This window comes from Ustilaginoidea virens, chromosome 7 (assembly GCF_000687475.1).
Source record: "Ustilaginoidea virens chromosome 7, complete sequence".
NCBI classification, from domain to species: domain Eukaryota; kingdom Fungi; phylum Ascomycota; class Sordariomycetes; order Hypocreales; family Clavicipitaceae; genus Ustilaginoidea; species Ustilaginoidea virens.
In genome coordinates this window covers 1,432,728-1,450,770 of record NC_057322.1, presented here as the reverse complement: position 1 = coordinate 1,450,770, position 18,043 = coordinate 1,432,728, and the positions used below count along the sequence as shown (strand labels likewise).

Sequence of the window (18,043 nt, the reverse complement as noted above, 5' to 3'; positions counted from 1 at the left end):
GTGCCGCCCAAACGGTACTCCGTAAACCTCGGCCATGATATATGCACCAGCTGCCCCTCGAGGCCCCATCCACGTCGCAACTTGCGCACAACGCCTTGCCCACGCCTTGCCATGCCATGCAAAGGAAGCAAGGGGAAAAGTCCAGCCGCAGCCCCAAACGCAAGCCAATACATCCGTGTGATGCCAGCAAGTGAACCATAACATCCTACCTTCGCAATGGCCGACTACGGCATCGGTGCAGCGGATGGTCAGTTTTCCCAAGCATCCCCAAAACATCAAATACCGCACCCCATCCGATTCTGACTGCTCCTGGCAGAAATATCCAGGCTATCAATATGCCAGCCAAGCGAACCCGAGCAACAGCCGCCCAAAATGTACAGCGCGGGTATCGTCGCCAGTGACATCACAAAGAAATTTACGGATGCCGTCCAGAGTACGTGTTTGGCCGTTGGCAGCAACCGTCAAGTAATCAAGGGACTAACCGGTTCTGTAGTGCTGGAGCCCGGAGAAGTGGTCAAAGATGGCTTCTTCACCCTCTTTGACTCGGTCGCTGCTCTAGAGGTGAGCGGCTCGTAGCCACTTGACTCTCCTCTTGAACGGAGCATTACTCATTGACCGCCAGATTATGGATCCGAAAATGGACAGCGGATGTATCCAGCCGGGTGAAGAGTTTGAGGTGCTGTATGACGTCCTGCGACCTTTGCTTCCGGAGGAGGTGCTTGGTATCATGGATCAACTGATCTGTCACGAGGTAAGAGTTTGTGTGACCTCGCTGCTATCGTCTTAAAAACTGATGGACGGGAACAGATGTCGTGGCATTTAGGGTATCCCTTGTCGCAAACACTCTTCACAAGTGTCTATGTTGAAGCTCTTTTAATGCCGGAACCTGGTAGTATTGAAGATGCGTGTTTTGTACGAGGCCGGGCAAGCGAGCTCAGTCAGCAGCCTATGCTTGTGGTTCTTCGTGCGTATTGCCTGGGGATGCTCAAGGCATGCGGCCATGTGAATGAGCGTATCAAGGCGGAGCATTTCTACGAGGTGAGCTGTCCTCACGAATCGTCAAGTAGGGGAGGCACGCTGACGTTGATTCTTCAGGAAGAAGACTTTGTCCCAACCACGTATAATCGCACACTGTTGACTTATTTTCCTTCCAAAGTCGTCCAGGACCTTCTCACCGACGCGGCAGAGCTCATCCTCACCCTCAAAGGATCGACGGTACCCGCGGATATCGCAGACGCCCTCATCAGCCGTCTAGATCTGCGGAGCGTGTTCCTCGCAGCGACCGAGTCGCCACAACACGTGAAAGAGCCCCTCAGAGCAAAGGATGCCTGGGAAAAGGCGCTGCAGATATTGCCGCGCATACGATGCTCCCATTCTCTAGGCCGGCCAGTCGACGACGCTTTCAGTCCCAAGTTGCAGCGCAAGCTCGCAAGCACCATGCCTCCACGACCGATTGTGAAACTCGGCTTTGACGACGCGTTTGGCCACCTGTTTCGTCTGTTCAAAGATGGATCGGAAGTCATGAATGTTTTGGAGTACACAGACTCGCAGTGTCTACAGGCGAGCGCGCCCCTTTCCCAACCCAAAGAGGCAGAAAAAGGAAGAAAAGTCTAACGCTGAATGAAATGTAGACGTTTGTGCATACGTTTCAGTCAAAGAAACCGCAACCGATGATCTACGTGAGGACGCTGCTCCAAACCTTCCTTTTCAACGACATGGAGATCCTCGGTTCCATGAGCATCCGCCAGCTCCTCGACGACGACTTCTCCATCGTCACCCTCCCCGCGAGCCCCCTGCTGGATCGCGCCAATGACGAAATCGAAGCCGTTCGGGATCCTCGCTTCGCCATGTCTCAGCAAATGGAGCTCTTCCGTCAAAGAGCAGCGCAACCCTTCCTGGATATTTTCAGAACAGCCTGCCAAAACAGGTGTCGTGTTCGCAGAACGCTGTGCCACCTCCTCCGCGATTGGGAGAATCTGCAAGTCGACGCCGAGGACATTGACCAAATCCTTCAAGTCAAAACCAAGGAACCGCCTCTCATGCAGCGATCGACCGTGGGATTCGGCCCAGCAGAGACGTACTCTCTACCTCTGTCATCGTGGACGTACCTGTACAAGTTGCGGCTGATGGAAAGCATTGTCCAGTTGGGGTTTGAGCTTGAAGTCTACCAGGTGGACGAGTTGGCAGGCATGTACTGGTACCTCACTTTCCTGTCCAAGTCACGCCTCCAACACGTCGAGCGGATCAAGACGTTCATCGTCCGCCAGGCGAATCAAGCCCACTCCCAGGGTCCTGCGGAACTGGATGTCGAGGCGCAACTCCAGCGATCGCTGGCCTTTGCGAGACTGTTCATGCTCGATGCGGCCGTCACGTGGGAACTGTCCGATGCGTTATGCTGCGTTTACACTGTTCTTCACCGGCACGGGCTGATAACTTCGCCCCAAAGGCCGTATTCCAACGATCAACTACGCCATGAACTCCGCATGAGGCCGTTTGCACCGGTCGGATTACCTGCGTTGCCTACTTTTGAGCAGTTCCAAGACGGGACGAGGCAAGTCGAGTCGAGTACCCTCCAACTGCTCGAGTATGCTGAAAGGGCGGCGACAAACGCAAAGAGGGGTTTCGAAGCTCTGAACAGGTTGTCGGCCAAGGATTCCTTTTCGGTGGGATCGCACGCTTGGTGGAGCGGATCGGCAAAGGCGGCGCTGAAGTCGTGCATCGCCACCGTCGTGGCTATTTCCACGCTGCAAAAGGCGTTCAAGGCCGCGGGAGAGGCCAAGACGCCGCGCGTTTCGGCCGAGATACCTACTCCTGATAAAGCGTATCATGAGTGGTGGATAGTTCCCAGGATAGTGCCGAGCTCTTGTTGAGCCGACCAATTTGACAAATCTGACTATCAATAGTGTTACATATGCGCATCCTCTCATTTTTTCCGCCATCAAGGTATCTGGTATCTTATCCGAAAAACTCCACCCACTCCATCCCATCGTCAAGGTTGACCAAGATTGTCGTTGGTCTGGGGTGGGCACCAATCCATCCCGCGATCGCGCGCTACCAAGGAGCCAGATTTACTCTCCCTTCCATGCTGCATTACCTCTTCTTTCCATTCGTCATTCGCCTGCGACGACCACGACAAATTGTTTCCCTGCCTCTCATCTACGGGGCAAAATTTCCAAAAAGCCCGAATGGGCACTCTTGAAATGAGCTGGCGATGCACCATGCGTCGTCTCGTAGTGCCCGTGATTCTGCAGCCCAGTCCTGCCGAGTAGCTTAAATCAAGCGGCCTTGCGTCCCATGCGGAGGCGGACAGTCTGCTCGTATAGAACATCCTTGAAGGCAAATAGGAAGGCGGCTGTCAAGACGCTCTGAGTGACCTTGGGACCGATGCCTGAATTCCACCGCGAGTTAGTCGCAAATCCCACGTCTCTTTTCTTTTCTTTTGATCTGTTTTGCCTTGTCTTGTTTTGTTTCTTTCTTCGCGAAAAATGGAGCTACTTACCCTTGTATAAGCCGGCATATCCCTCCTCCCGGACGACTCTCTTCAATGCCTGGCTCATACCTTCCTTCTTGTTGCTCTGGCTGCCAGCAACGTGCATCTGGCTTTTGACAGTGATGTAAGGGTAGGTGACTGACGTGGCAAAGAGCTTGCCAAGGGCGCCGAGGAAAAAGGCCACCGTGGGAGTAATCCTTCGTCGCTTCTCCACGACATTCTTCATCTGCTCAAACAGCGTGTACTGCAGGATGGGGTTGATGACCAGGACCAAGGCCGGCAGCACACCAGAGAAGAGCGCCTGCGCTCCCTCATTCTTCAGCAGGGCCAGGAGCGTGCCCAAGGTGGACGTTGGCCTGGCAGGCTTGCCGGACTCGACGTCCGTCTCGCTGTTCTTCTGGCGCGTGGTGACGCGGGTGTTGACGACCCAGATGGGGTTGGTGATGAGGACGGTGGCGGAACCGGCAATGGCGCCCGCAATCATGGATTCCAGAGTCGTGAGCTTCTTGCCGGCGCGGCCAGCAGTGGCAGCGGCCTTTTCGAACGAAGCGCGGGTCCACTCGTACCAGTAGTAGTAGACAAAGTTGGTGACGCTGATGCCGAAAAGCGCCGAGTTGATGCCGGAGTACAGACCCGCGACGCCTTCACGGGCGACGATCCGCTGGACGGCGTCGATGAACTTGCTCTCGGCCTTTTTGGACTCGACCTGGGCGCGGGTGGACAGGGTAATCAGAGGGTACCTGCAGCTTTGTGAGCGACTCTGCGCGTGCGCACTGAACAAAACAAATTTGCACTCTTTTTCTTTTTTAATTTTATTTCTCGTACGTCAGGACCATGGAGAGAATGCCGCCGCCGGCGCCGGCTAGGGCGTGGGCGACGTTGTCATTCTGAGGAACGGGGGTTTTGGAAGCCATGGCGATGAAAGTGGCGTGGGCTGGGAGAGGACGAAGCCCGGTGGCAGCGTTGGAGACAAGTGCACACAGGTTGGAGGAGGAGTGCGAGGTTGAGAGTTTTGGGACGTTGAGAAAACCGCGTCACGATGTGAAATATGCTATCAAGCGAAGCCAGCCATGAAGCGCCTTAGCTCGAGCCGAGGTAAATGTTGATGCGCCGCATGCTACGTAGTACGTAGTATGTACCAGTCAGGTCCCTTGGCCGCACCTTCCCACTTCCTCGAGGAGGGGGGGAAATCGAGGCGGAATGAAGTCATGCCTCCGTAAGCCAGCCGCGAGGTCACAGGTAGCCAAGGTCCGTCCGGGTCGCGAAAAACGGCATGTGACTGACTGGTGGCGAAGCTTGAGATGACGGGTGCTCGGGAAAACGTATCTGCGGCAGCCCCCCACCCCCCACTTTGCTGACTCAGTCCCAGACCCGGTGGGCCCACCCCCCCCCCTTGTTTCTCCAGCCTCCAGGCTCCAGCTATATCAGTCACGACAGGGATTCTTCATTTTCGAGTAAACAAAATCGGGGCACGGCCTCCCTCCGTTCACGCGGCGAGTCAAGTCAAGTCGCGGTTCGCCGTTCCGCACCCACCTTTGCTTCGCCTGCCATCCCATGTCTAGTCCTCTGACATCTTTCAAGAGCCCAGGAGTCGGATCCGGCACTTTGAATTAGTGGCAAGACACCAAATATTCTCACCCGACTGGGTGAAGCGGTGAACGATTTCTATCCCGTTGGCCAACGCCACATCATGTCATCGCCCGATCCTCTCAACGACTCGACAATGGTAGATCTGGTGTCGTTTCCTCCTTCTTCTGCGACGCGCCGCATAACGCGCAGCCAGTCGTCGCAGCAATTCTTACCCCTTGGAGCCTCTCCCCGGAAGCCATCCTCTGAATCACACGCTGGCGATCGAATGTCGGAGAGCAATGTCGGAAGCGGCGCCAGGCGCAAGCTATTTCAACAACCCACCTCGCCGTCGCCGTCGCCATCCCCATCCCCGTCCGCGTCCCCGACGCCGGTGCGCCAGCGCAAATCCCGAACAACCACCACAACCGTGCCGCTGCGCCAGTCCATAGAGGACGAAGACGGCTCGACAAGACAAAAAACGCGCGGCCGTCAACGAATATCCAACGGCACCCCGATGCCAGGCGCTGGCACAAAGAGACGCGCAGACACACCGGTGCGAAGGACCCCGCGACGCCCTCGAACCATGACAGACGCAGAGGTCAATGAGTCGCGGTTGGAAGCTAGCGCGCAAGATGCACCGACGGCGAGGAGAAGTCTCCGTGCGCGCAAAAACTCAATCGCCGCCGCCGCGTCGAGCGAAGTCGAGACTTCAAACACCCCGCGACCTTCAACAACGGCACGGAGAGGACGGCGGAGGCGCCAGGCGCTGGCACCAGAGGAGCTGCTCGAACTTGCCGACGAAGTGGGCGACATCAGCTTGGACATGACCCAGCTGCCACCCGTTACCAGTGATGATGAAGTAGATTTGGTCAGGGCTCCTTCGGAATCGACGGATGATGAGGCGGCCAACCCTCCCCCTCCTGCTTCCCCCCCGGCCATGAACGCCCCGTCGTCCCCGTCGCCTGCAAATGGCGAGGCCGTGGTGCCCGACTCAGATATCTGGATCGCGTCCTTGTCGGACGAGGCGATGCCGCCGAGACCATCAACCCGCGCCAGAGATGCAATACCTGAATCTTCTTCACCCCGGTTTCCGTCGATGGACGAGATGCATATGCACCACGGGCGGCCCGAATTTGAGACGTCTCAAGCAGACGACTATGGAGATTATGGATACGGTGACTTTGCGGCACCATTAAACGACCGCTCCTCAGTCGACGAGCCCCTGCGCGACCACGCGCAAGGTGCCGTCGCAGCCAAAACTACCGATTTCGGCAGCACACCTCTGGGACACGGCGACCATTCTTCGATTGACGGGTTAGCAGACAACGAAATGCACGTTCCTGTCAGTATCGGAGCTACTGCCTATGATACTATTGCCCAGGGTGAAGAGTTCAGCATGATATTCATGGACTCGATTCAGTCGCTGCAGCCAAACTTCAACAGCTCCGTACATCCAGTTGGGCATGAAGAGCTTGGGGACGAGACGAGCCTCATCATCAGCAACACATTAGAGTCTCTCAGGCAGAGAGTGGACCAGGAAGAAGCACCCGACGAGAGCATGCTTCAAGCCGGGGAGGATGCCCAACCCGCGCCCGCAGAGAGACAAACCACTCCGACCCGGCAATCATTATCGCCCAGCACGAGAACAAGTCCCAGGTTCTCCCGCAGTCCCCGAAAGACCATCACCTCATCTCCCCTCCGCCACCGTGTGCTCAGGTACATTGCAATACAAGCAGAAGAGTCCGCCACTGCGCAAGCAAATCAAGACCATGAAGCACGCTCATCGCCTCCGTCTGGTAGCCGTGCTCTGACAGCTGATGATCAGCATCACAAAGAAATCAGCTCGTATGAAGATTCCTTCTCGGAGATTCCTGAAGCTGTTTTGACAGCAGCTACGCCTCGCCGAGCTCAGGCCAGTACGTCTTATGATGACCTGGACGATGAGGTCGATCAAGCACAACTGGAGGAGCCGCAGGACAAAGAGATGGCTGGCGAGGAAGCACATCGGCATGGGGATGCTGAATCCACGACGGAGGAGCGCGTTGAGATTGCCCGTGCGCACGACGACGGGGACGTGCAGTACCCTGACCTCTCTCGGAGCATGATACGACATCAGCACATGGAATCTAAGCAGGTAGTTGGTCCAGCACACGAGGTGCGGGTTAACGAGTATGAGGAGGATGAGGGACTCGAAGAAGAGCAGGCCGAACACCAAGCGTTTCGAAACCAGGGTCTCTTGATTGATTGGAGCAACGAATCACGCAACGACAAACGGTCACAGGAAATCGAAGTGGATGAGCTTGAGCAGTCGGATCAACATGTTGCGGCGCCTGCTGCAGCACAGTACGACCAAGACCAATTCCAGGGCGCGGTAGACGAGAATCGACAAGGCGCAGTTGATGACGCAGCAGTTGAAGGAACGGGAGAGTATGAACTAGAGGCAGAAGGAGAGGATGTGGCGCGCATGCCGCCCCAAGCTCAAGCTGACTACTCCCTCGACTACTCCCTGCGAGAGGAACATGCCGAGGAGCAAATGGTAGACTCGCAAGAGCAAGAGGGAGACGCAACCTCTTCAGTCGATTCATCACACGAAGAAGAGCAAAATGATGACCAGAAGCAGACACGTGCTGTGCAAGAACAGGACGAATACGAAGAGGTTTCCGTACACGACGACATCGAGGATGACGTGATGGAAGAAGCTGAGATGCAAGATGGTAACGGCGTCGCTGTGTCAGCTGCCAGCACAGCCGCGAGACCTGGTCTAGCACGCCTGCCCACACCAGATGACACGCCGCCGCAAGCTGAAGTGCAGGCTGCGGATTCTGCTGGGGGCAAGTCATCCAACAGGGGTTCACTGCCTCCGTCCAGGTTAAGATATTCGCCAGTGTCTCCCGGCCGCCTGAGCGGTGTCGCCCGCGACGCGTCGGAGCGACTTGAGTCTTCATCTCCGCCGCCATCCAGGCCGAAATCGTCACCTAGATATCCCAGTCTGTTGGTGGATGTTGCTCAGCCTTTGGTTCAAGCTCGGAAACCCACTGAAGACGCTTTGTTTGTTCCTGGAGAGCCTGTTCCTGGACGTGGGCATGAGCAAAATTCTGAGGCTGAACCCAAGACGGAAGCTGAGCCTGAGCCCGAGCCTGAGCCCGAGCCTGAATTCGAGCGGCAAAATGTAGACGAGGACATGGACGACCAGCAACCACATAGTGACGAGCAAGGGCAGCTACCGGACGAGGACGATGGAGACGTCTCAACAAGACCCCAACAACCACGTGAATCCGTCACTGCAGAATCTTTCCGACGATCCTTGGACACGACTCCTCCTCATCAGATCTCGTCACCAGTACAAGAGCCTCAGTCACTGCAGCATGAAACAACGTTGCAGAAAACACTGCGACCCCATCTATCGGCAATCGTCCGAGCAGGCCAAGTCCTTCAGAGCATCACGTCGGACCCACCATCACCGGAAGGCCAAGAAAAGCAACTTGGAAGTCCGTTCAAGCGATCTGGAAGCAAGGAGTCTTGGAACGGCTCACGAGACAGCCAGACTAGCCATCGGACCAGCCGCAGTCCATTGCAGCCTCGGGCCGGCGCCCAAACCGCCGCAACGCGGATTAGCCCGGCCGGTCAGGATGCTTCTGCTGCTTCTCCCATCAAGCCTGGTCGGCCTGTCGTCTCGGGGAGCCCTGGCCAAAGCCAAGAGCCTCTTCCTGAGAGAGACGATGAGTCCCCAGCGACATCATCCCCGGCCAGCTCGATGCGCGTCACGCCACCCAGCGACGGTGCTATGAGCTGGATCGCGAGAGAGGGACCAATAAGCCCCAGTTTGAGAGGTGACAACTCGCTGCGAGAGGCTGCCAGGCTGCCTGAGAGGCAAACTGCCAGTCCCGCGGCTGCCCAGCGGGCCGTCCAACAACCGTCAGAGGCCGCGCAAGAGCCACCTCGTGAGGCGGCTCCGGACCGGGACGTACCGGATGACGAGACAGACATTTGGGAGCTCGAGGCACAGCGCGAAACCCCTCGCCCCCCCAGGCAACAGTCGTTTGGCAAGCGAGTGCCGACCAGCAATCATCGCCGCGGCGCGATTCCCAGCCCATGGACGAAGAGGAGCGTGCAGCGACCCGCAGCGTCGAGGATGATTTCCCAGGCGGTACCGGATCTCTCCCACCTCACCGAGGAGCCGACCGTCGGCCCGGAGCAAGGTTCTCAGTCCAGCGAGCCAGACGAGTACTCGCGTCTCGCGCAACGGCAGCAACAAGAAGAGAGGGAGGCGAGGGAGGCGGAGGCGGCTGCCGCGGCGAAGAGGGCTGCTCAAGATGCCGAGCCCGCTGGCAAGGGACGCCGGTTCGACCTCTCTTCGTTTTTCTCGTCGCCCACTGCAATTCCTGGCATGCTGGCTCAGAAGCTGATGCGGCCGTCTCAAGCATCCACGCAAATGTCCATGGCAGACAAGGCGCCTCCTGTGGTGCCCACGAGCTCCATGTTTCCGCAGATTCCCCAGAGGGAGTTTCGGCCGGACAGCAGTGCTAAGAGCATGCTGTTTTCACCCGCTCGACCCGGACGGGAGCCGGAGCAATCACCTCGGCGAGTGCAGTTACAGCAACCGCATGAGGAGCAGGAGCAACCGCCTCCGCAAGTGCAGTTGCAGCAATCGCATGAGGAGCAGCTGCAACATCAACAGCTGCAACATCAACAGCTGCAACATCAACAGCTGCAACATCAGCAGCAACATCAGCAGCAACATCAGCAGCAGAAACCAGGGCACGTGGTGGACAGGTCCTCTTCTCCAGCTACACCGGAGCAAGTGCCCGCACCCACCACAGCTCAGGAGCAAAACCTTACGCCTCGCCCCCGACAAGCCAGCCGCTCACTCTTCCCACCACCCTCCAGCAAGTCGGCTGCCGTCACCCCTCCTAGGATGCAGCTCTCCCACGCAGACATCCACAGATGGACCCAGCAGACGTCAAACGCAAGCGAGGCGTCGTCCGACTTCCAGCAACCGCTCCTGCGACCCCTGCCGCCCAAGAACGCCTCTCCCGCAAAGTCTGCCCTGCGCTCGCCCCTCAAGCCGCATACTCCAGGACGTGTAGTCGAGTTCACCAGCAGCGTGCTGTCGCCCGGCGGCCAAGCCAGAGCCCGTCACGACCGCCTATTATCCGCTTTCTCCCTGCACAGCGACGCGCGCGCCCCAGCCTCCGCCACGGAGCCAGAGGACCAGGCAGACAGCGACACGCAAGACGTGTACATGGAAGACGCCCCCCCGCTGGCGAAGCAGCAGCCCCTGTCGCAAACCACGTGGACTCGTCAGCACTGGCTGCTGCTCGACGAGCTCCTTCAAATGCGTCGGAAGGCCCCCTTTGGGATCAGGTACGCCCGCAGAGCGGACAGGTACCTCGGCAAAACGGTCAAGAGCCACGGCGAGGCAATGATCCTGGAGAGATGGCATCTCGACTGCGTGGATGCTTTCAGGGCAGAGGTGGGGGGCTGGGACGAGGCAGCGCTTGCAAAGAGGTTGTTTGCCCTTATTCTGGGGGAGGAGCGGCGCGGAAGACGCCAGAGGGTCATGTTTCATTGATGTGATGAATTAGCGGGTTTTTGCTTGCTTTCCTTTTTTTCTTTTTTTCTTTTTTCCCCCTCCTTTTTTTTTTAATTCGGTTTCATTTGGATGGCGTTTCGGATGGGGTCTGGGAATGAATGTCATGATTTTGTGATACCAACTTGTATTTGAAGGGCGGATTGCATTGCCTGGACGGGCGTCTTGAGAGACTGTTTACCGAGTGAAGATTGGATTAGAGACGGAGGTTCGGGTGACACATCACCGCCGTGTGTTATACCGAAGCAAAGAACATTGACGGAAACCGAGTTGTAACGCAGAAAATGAGGCTCACTGGATGTAGCAACAGGAACCAACCCCAGGGCCAGCATTTTTAAAACAATCACCGAATGCAATTTCCACGAGGTTAAAAAAAGACAAAGAGAAACGGGGAGGGACGGGATTAAAAAAGAAACAAAAAGCCCCTTGTTGAAACGCCACAATCTATACAAATGCTCACGCTACTCCAGCATAGACGCCTGGTTCGTATACAGCACATCCACCACACTGCTCAGCTTCTCAATGGTGGCCAGCGCCGAGTCGTACGACTCGTCGCGCTGCGTCTCGTCGTAAATGATGAGGCAGCCTGCGCCCTGGTCGAGCACGCCGATGATGACCTTGTCGAGAATCATCTGGGACAGCTTCCGCTCAACCTGCTGGGTGTCGAGGCCGACCATCTTGGCAATGTGGTCGATTTCGACGCGGGAGAAGGGCTCGATGACCTTGATGAGATTCTGCTCCAGCATGGCGTCGTACAGCCGGCGCAGGTGGTTGCGGATAAAGGCGTCGCTGCCGAGCTCGTACCGGTAGGCGGAGAGGGCGCGCTCGTACTCCTCCAGCGAGCGGTTGGAGTGGGCGCGGGCAATGGCCTTCATGGCCTCGAGGTTCTTGCCGGCATACTTGACGGCCTGCTTCGACGCCATGAGCTGGTTCACGTCGTCGGCCAGGTTGAGCATGATCTTGCAGAGGAGCATGTACTGCAGGGCGGCCTGGGCCTTGGCGCCGTCGTCGAGGCTGTGGTAGCCGTCGAGCGCCTCGATAAAGTACGAGAAGGCCGTGTTGAAGTCCTTGTCCTCGGCGTGGAGCATGCCGCTCTGCATGTCGAGGTTGGCCTGCAGCGGGGGCGGCGTGTAGACGCTGGCAGCGCTCGTCCGGGCCGTGGTGAGGGCGGCGCGCGCCTTGGGGATGTTGCCGAGGGCGTGGTAGACCCTCGACTCGAGGAGCTGCACCTCGACCAGGCGGAGCTTGTCGTCGAGCCGCTTCAGCTCGCGGAGGAGGCCGTTTATGAGGGTGAGCGCGTCGTAGTACGCCTGCTTGGTCATGTAGAGGGCGACGAGGCGGACCTCGAGGTCCTGGCGCTGGAAGGCGCGGCGCTCGGCGGTGGCCCACTCGATGCAGTCCTTGGTGATGTAGATTTCGACGTCGGTGCTATTGGGCACCTCGGCGAACAGATCGAGCAATTGCCGGACTGGGAGGGGGGGGTTTTTTGCTGCGTTAGGCAACTGGCCCAAGGACGAGAACAAGAAAGAAAGAAAGAAAGAAAGAAAGAAAGAAAAAGCCCCGAGGGCCGCACGTGGCTGAACCTACCCAGCTTCGACGACTTGGCCTTGGCAAAGGACGAAAAGACGGAGCGGCTTTCGCGGATAAGATCCACCAGCTGCTGCGGTTTCCTGCCCGTGTCTCGTGTGAGTTGCTGGCCGCGATGACCACGGGGCGATGAACTGACTTGTCATGTCGATACAGCTCGCCCAGGCTGATGAGTGCGGATTCATACTCGCGCGTGGCGGCGTCGGAGGTGGCCGCGGGAGCCTTGGATATGATTTCCTTGTAGATGGACTCGGCCTTGCGCGGATCCGACTTGGCCAGCTTCTGGGCTTCTTGAAGCCGGCTTGCGTGGGCGGCCGCCATTGCGGAGCAGTATCCGTCGCGGTCGGTGCGTTGCGGTGCGTTGCGGTGCGTTGCGAGGGATGGCGAGTTTCCTGGAGCAAAAGCCCGCGGCCAGACGTTGCGGAGAGGGGCTGGTTGCGAAGCAGGCTCGGATGGAGACGCGGATGCAGAGGGCCCCGTGTTGGTGTCGTTTGTGATGCTGGTGACGATGCAGAATCAACTTGGCCCACGGCATCCCACGGCATCTCTCACTGAAGCCAAGCCTAGCCTAGCCTGGCCTTGCCAGGTTGCCGCAACGCGCGTCGCCATTGGCCAAAGCTTGCGGTTAGCCGCAGTGTGCCCAGCTCCTGCCTGGGTAGGTTGCGGCTTCGGCGGCTGGGCGGCCCGTAGTTTGTCCGCCCGCCTGCTTTACCTCTGTAGCGTCGGTAGCTGTGTGAGTGGGAAGGGGCAGGCATGTAGACATGGAATTTTCCAGCTCGCAGCGCATCACCAAATCCATCATTTGACTCCAACTCACCGCGCATCATTAACCTCCCCCCCCCCTTTCACCCCCTTCTACATCGGCCCGTCCCTATCACCCTCTCTGAGAAAAATAAAAACGAAAAAAAAAAAAAAAAAATGCTGCGCCAAGCCCTCTCCACATCGTCCAGAGCGTTGCGCTCTCTCCCCCGGCTCGCCGCCGCCCAGCCTCGGCCGTCGCCAAAGTTCCCCAGCAGCCCAACCGCCTGGTCGTCGAGAACCGCACAGCCCGCCGCCAGCAGATGGTACAGCGAGGCAAAGGAACCGCCCCGCGAGGCCGACAAGGAAGCCCCGGTCAAGGAGCAAGCCGGCGAGGCTGGCGCCGACGCCGACGCCGACGCCGGCGTCGTGGCCGAGCTGAAGAAGTCGCTCGAGGCCAAGGAAGCCGAAGCCCGCGACTGGAAGGCATGTCTATCACTTCCTCGGCCCGCGGCCACCCAGGGTTTTCTCCCTTTCGTCTTTTTTCTTTTCAAGCAAACTTTCCTGCTGACATTGGCCGCTGCCCGATTTCCCCTCCCCCCCCCCCCCCCTGTAGGACAAGTGCATGCGCACCGTTGCCGACTTCCGCAACCTGCAAGATCGCACGCAGCGCGAAATCAAGAGCGCGCGCGAGTTCGCCATCCAAAAGTTCGCAAAGGACCTGGTCGAGAGCGTCGACAACCTGGACCGCGCGCTGGCCATGGTCCCTGCCGACAAGGTGGCTGCCAGGGACGAGGCGACGCAGGACCTCGTCAACCTGTACGACGGGCTCAAGATGACCGAGGAGATTCTCATGCAGACGCTCGCCAAGCACGGCCTCGAGAGGCTGGACCCCGACGGCCAAAAGTTCAACCCCAACGAGCACGAGGCCACCTTTATGGCCGCCCAGCCCGACAAGGAGAACAACCTCGTCTTCCACGTCCAGCAAAAGGGCTTCAAGCTCAACGGCCGCGTTTTACGCGCCGCCAAGGTCGGCGTCGTCAAGAATGCCTGAAGCAGCTTCTCGCCACTGCTGCTGCCCCCAACTCTCTACTCCTATCTACCCATACAAAAAACGTATTCTGTAAAAAAAAAAAAGATGGAAAAGAAAAAAGAAAAGAAAAGGAAAGGAAAGGAAAAAGAATTCATTCTTGACATCAAGAGGGGGTGGGGTGCATTTATTTAATCTTGCGGTTGTAAACAACGCATGCTTGTACATTATGACAAAACAAGACAAAGCAAAGCGCCTGGCATGTCGACGTCTTGGGGCGTGGGGTCAAGGGTCATGTCCCGTTATGAGTAGAATCTTGTTCATTTCATGCATTGCGGGGGTTTTTTTTCTGGTCCTATTTTTTGGGGGTGTTTCTCCTCTTATAGTAAATCATCGAAACGGGCACATGTACTAGTAGTCTAGGGCTGTAGAATTCATCATTCGCAAGGTTCAAACGCCGTTGGAGGTCCGAGACGTAACTGGGTCCATCTGTGTGTCTTGTGTCTTGTGTGTCTTGATGGCTTCAAGAACTCCAGACTTGGTTCCCCCACCGCCCACCTCCCACCGCCCACTATCCGCAAACCTTCCTCCGCCATCCCAGAAATAACAATGGCTAAGCGCCAGCGCACCAGGGACAAGACCTACTTCGAAGAGCAGCGCCAAGCGCTCATCTTGGACATCGCCACGGTACGCTGCCGGCCGCGACAGCGACAGCCTTTTTGCCACTGCGCTAACCACCGCGTCCAGAGCTTTGAGCACGTCCTCGCCAACATCAACAAACTGAACCGGGGTCTGGAAGACGTCATCAAGGTAGGCCTCAAAGCCACTGAACCCTCTCAACCTGGACAATACAGTCAACCCGCGTCGGATCCAGAAGAGCAAACCCGAATTAACATGGGGCGAAAGACGCAAACGCTGACGCTCGCAGGTTGGCAACGAGTTCTCCGCCGTCGAAGCATTATGGTCGCAGTTCGAAAATGTCATGGGCAAAGACGATGGCGACGCCCAGACACAGTCCAGTCACAGGAGGGACAACGACAAACAAGACCACGACCAGCTAGAGGCACAACAGTGATAACCGTCTATGAGCCAATTTTGACTTGGAAAAGAGCAAAGAAGGAAAACAATGAAAAAGCCCGCCGGTACAAGCAACAATCCGTGCCATCACACTACACGCAGTCTCTTTCTTTTCCAAGTCATACCACCGAATCGAACAGCAGGCCATCCTACAAATGAAAACCATGCAGATACAAAACTTGAATTAAAGAATCCTTCATTTCCACCATTTCCACGTCAGTCTAGCATCGTTCAACCATCACACCGCCGAAAATCATTGCCACAAGGGATGCCTCTCTCGCCAGCTTCCATGGTATTGTCTCCCTTTGCAAGACTGTGTGTGTGTATGTGTGTGTGTGTGTGTGTGTGTGTGTGTGTTCGTAATAAGTGCCGTCATCAAATACAGAATAGGGTGCCAAAACAAAAACAAAAAAGAAGAAGAAGAAGAAAAAGAAACCAAGGCAATAAAGCGTGCCGGAAAGAAAATGTCGAGCGGTCGGTCATTACAAATCTGTAGGCGGCAAACACCAGCCTTTCCCCCCCCCCCCCCCCCCCCCACTTCGGGCTTAGGCTTGGGAGGAAAGCAAAAACGGCGTGCTCACACGAGGCGATTTACAGAATCAAGCATAGTCTCTTCCTCCTCTTGGGCGGCTTCATGCCAGGGACGGCTGAGTTCTTGTCGCGGGCAGCTGCATTCTGGTTCCTTCTGTCGTTGGCGACAACAGTGATGATGGCGCGATCAAATATCTCGTCAACGCCGAGCATTTCTTTGCTGCTACACTCCATGTACTGCGCGTTCATCTTGCCGGCGACGGCAAGACCCTGCTCTGTTGTAACCGGCGTGAGGCCCTGGGTCTTGAGCATCTCGATGCAAGTCTTTTTGTAGCGCAGATCTGACTTGAGACCGACCAAGATAAGAGGGGTGTAGGGGCAGAAATGAAGGACCTCGGGATACCACTGCTGAGTGGTTAGCATGCAGAAACTCGCGACCTGTTCTGTTCTCATGGGGGAGACACGGGCTTACCTTGTCAAGAACATTGTCCAGGGAGTTGGGACAATCAATGGCAAAGCATACGAATATCAAGTCGGTCTCGGGATAGGACAGCGGGCGCAGACGGTCGTATTCTTCCTGACCGGCCGTGTCCCACAGCGCAAGCTCAACCGTCTTTCCAGTAGGGTTGTGAGTGGGGTAAGTGATGTAGTTTTCGAAAACAGTGGGAACGTATTTCTAAATGAAGGCCATGGCAAGGTCAGGTCCATCCGGAGTCGCGGTTGCTGTTGCTGTTGCTGTTGCTGTGCATCGGGTGCTCTCACCTCGGGAAAATAGCCTTGACTGTAGCTTATGAGCAAACATGTCTTGCCGCACCCACCATCTCCTACCACGACAATCTTCTTCGAGTACGAGGGAGCGTCGGTGACGTGCGTAGCGGCAGATTCCCGACCAGACGATGAGCTCATTGAGGTGCTGACAGTGCCATCGCTCGAGCGCGTGCGCTGTTGACGCCGCGGCTGGTCATAGCTGGCTGATGCGTACTGTGAGTTTCGATGATGGGAAGCCATGCCGTTTGGAAAATGTTCAGCCCCGTGAGCAAACAAAGAAAAGGGCGAAACCGTCGTTTGCAGCCAGAAACGCTCGAGTCAGTCTCGGAGAAACTGTGGCGTGTGCGCCGATCCAGATCCAGATCCAGACAGGACGGGGTCTCTGGTGGCAGCAGGCAGGCAGGCAAGAATCACAGCTGGTGGTCTGTGTCGACGGCAATGTACGACGATGGCCCCTATTCTCGGCACGGTTTTCTCTCTTGTGCGGTTGTGATAACCAAATGGCAAAAGTGCTGCTGGCAGTAACTCTAGGTCAATGATGAGGACTTTGTTGGCCGTTGCGGAGGAATAAATGGGTTTGTAAGGGGGGGGGGATGATGGTGCGGTCGGTTGGCGGCGGCCGCTTCTATCTTGTTGGGCTGACTGTGGGTAACCAAGCCAGATCCTGAGGAGAGGGATCGGGGTTGGCGAGGCAACAGAAGCGAGAGTGGGCCAACCATGATCGCAGCCGCGGCACGGCAGCTTCCTGCTGGAGCGAGCGGGTGCGGACGCGGGGGGGTGGGAAGGTGGGAAGGAACACCAGCGCTAATCTGGGATTCTGGATATAACCTTGGGAACTCTGTCCGGAGTAAGCTAGTTAATTGGATTGCTTTGATTGATTGACGAGTTCGTCTTTGGGTTTGGGCCCCGACTGAAAAAGCCAAATCCATCCTCGCTGGAAGGGCACCCAAGCGGCCAAGCGGCCAAGAGGCCAAGCGACCAAGCGACCCATCAACCTGTCAAGAGAGATTCGCCCGCTGGATTCCTTTTGTGCCAAGCATGACTGGAGAGTATCACGTTTGTAGCATCGCAGATCAAGTGGGCTTGTGTTATGCACCCACCAACCAGGGCAAGGGATGTGAGCAGCACCTGCCTCACAGTCGCGAAATTTGGGGCATAGGAGGACGGTATCGTGCTCTAGAGACCGTTTGTCTATTGCACAGAAGATTAATTATATATGCGCCTGGGCCCTGGCGCGAGTAAAATGCTTTTTAGCTGCAACTTTGACAGCTGGTTTGGTCCATCGTCTGCTTGGCGACATTGGTCCTGCTTTTCGTGGAACAATTGATACGGAGTATCCGTACGGAGTACTTCATCTGGTGTTCCGTACGCTAGCCCACTTTCAGACTCGGGCGTCAACCCATCGCTATTGCGATTCTTCTTTCTGATGACAAAATAATGCAACGTAGACAAATAATGCAACGTAGCATCGAAAATTTGCGTCAGTGTTGACACAAACAAGAAAAGGTTTTTGCACAAGACCGGCATAGTTTTCTCGACAGGAATGATTGAAACAAGAGGTTCGGGATGGCATCAACGATGCGGCTTGCAAGGCTTTCTTGTTCTTGGGAACCCGCACCGCTATGATTCCCTCCAGCAAGTCTTACCCATCTACGTCCGCACA

The 18,043-nt window shown here is 56.7% G+C and overlaps 7 protein-coding genes across 7 annotated transcripts; 4 read left to right on the top strand and 3 right to left on the bottom strand.

Moving 5' to 3' along the window:
- Positions 1–216: 216 nt before the first annotated feature.
- On the top strand, positions 217–2,870 carry UV8b_08054 (uncharacterized protein; the record flags this gene model as incomplete). Its single annotated transcript, XM_043145551.1, has 7 exons — positions 217–247; positions 317–433; positions 494–561; positions 623–751; positions 808–1,038; positions 1,096–1,560; positions 1,632–2,870. 7 exons carry the CDS (start codon positions 217–219, stop codon positions 2,868–2,870), a joined length of 2,280 nt encoding a protein of 759 aa, XP_043001486.1.
- Positions 2,871–3,275: 405 nt separating this feature from the next.
- Positions 3,276–4,404, bottom strand: UV8b_08053 (uncharacterized protein; the record flags this gene model as incomplete). Its single annotated transcript, XM_043145550.1, has 3 exons — positions 3,276–3,388; positions 3,500–4,230; positions 4,316–4,404. 3 exons carry the CDS (start codon positions 4,402–4,404, stop codon positions 3,276–3,278), a joined length of 933 nt encoding a protein of 310 aa, XP_043001485.1.
- Positions 4,405–5,180: 776 nt separating this feature from the next.
- On the top strand, positions 5,181–10,631 carry UV8b_08052 (uncharacterized protein; the record flags this gene model as incomplete). The annotated part of the gene is made up of 2 exons (XM_043145549.1): positions 5,181–9,595; positions 9,974–10,631. 2 exons carry the CDS (start codon positions 5,181–5,183, stop codon positions 10,629–10,631), a joined length of 5,073 nt encoding a protein of 1,690 aa, XP_043001484.1.
- Positions 10,632–11,110: 479 nt separating this feature from the next.
- UV8b_08051 (uncharacterized protein) lies at positions 11,111–12,557 on the bottom strand (the record flags this gene model as incomplete). The annotated part of the gene is made up of 3 exons (XM_043145548.1): positions 11,111–12,117; positions 12,237–12,319; positions 12,376–12,557. The coding sequence occupies 3 exons, from the start codon at positions 12,555–12,557 to the stop codon at positions 11,111–11,113; spliced, it is 1,272 nt and encodes a 423-aa protein (XP_043001483.1).
- A 597-nt stretch (positions 12,558–13,154) lies between these two features.
- UV8b_08050 (uncharacterized protein) lies at positions 13,155–14,028 on the top strand (the record flags this gene model as incomplete). The annotated part of the gene is made up of 2 exons (XM_043145547.1): positions 13,155–13,460; positions 13,591–14,028. 2 exons carry the CDS (start codon positions 13,155–13,157, stop codon positions 14,026–14,028), a joined length of 744 nt encoding a protein of 247 aa, XP_043001482.1.
- A 585-nt stretch (positions 14,029–14,613) lies between these two features.
- Positions 14,614–15,079, top strand: UV8b_08049 (uncharacterized protein; the record flags this gene model as incomplete). Its single annotated transcript, XM_043145546.1, has 3 exons — positions 14,614–14,691; positions 14,752–14,814; positions 14,933–15,079. The coding sequence occupies 3 exons, from the start codon at positions 14,614–14,616 to the stop codon at positions 15,077–15,079; spliced, it is 288 nt and encodes a 95-aa protein (XP_043001481.1).
- A 593-nt stretch (positions 15,080–15,672) lies between these two features.
- Positions 15,673–16,620, bottom strand: UV8b_08048 (uncharacterized protein; the record flags this gene model as incomplete). Its single annotated transcript, XM_043145545.1, has 3 exons — positions 15,673–16,017; positions 16,085–16,288; positions 16,375–16,620. 3 exons carry the CDS (start codon positions 16,618–16,620, stop codon positions 15,673–15,675), a joined length of 795 nt encoding a protein of 264 aa, XP_043001480.1.
- Between the last annotated feature and the right edge of the window lie 1,423 nt (positions 16,621–18,043).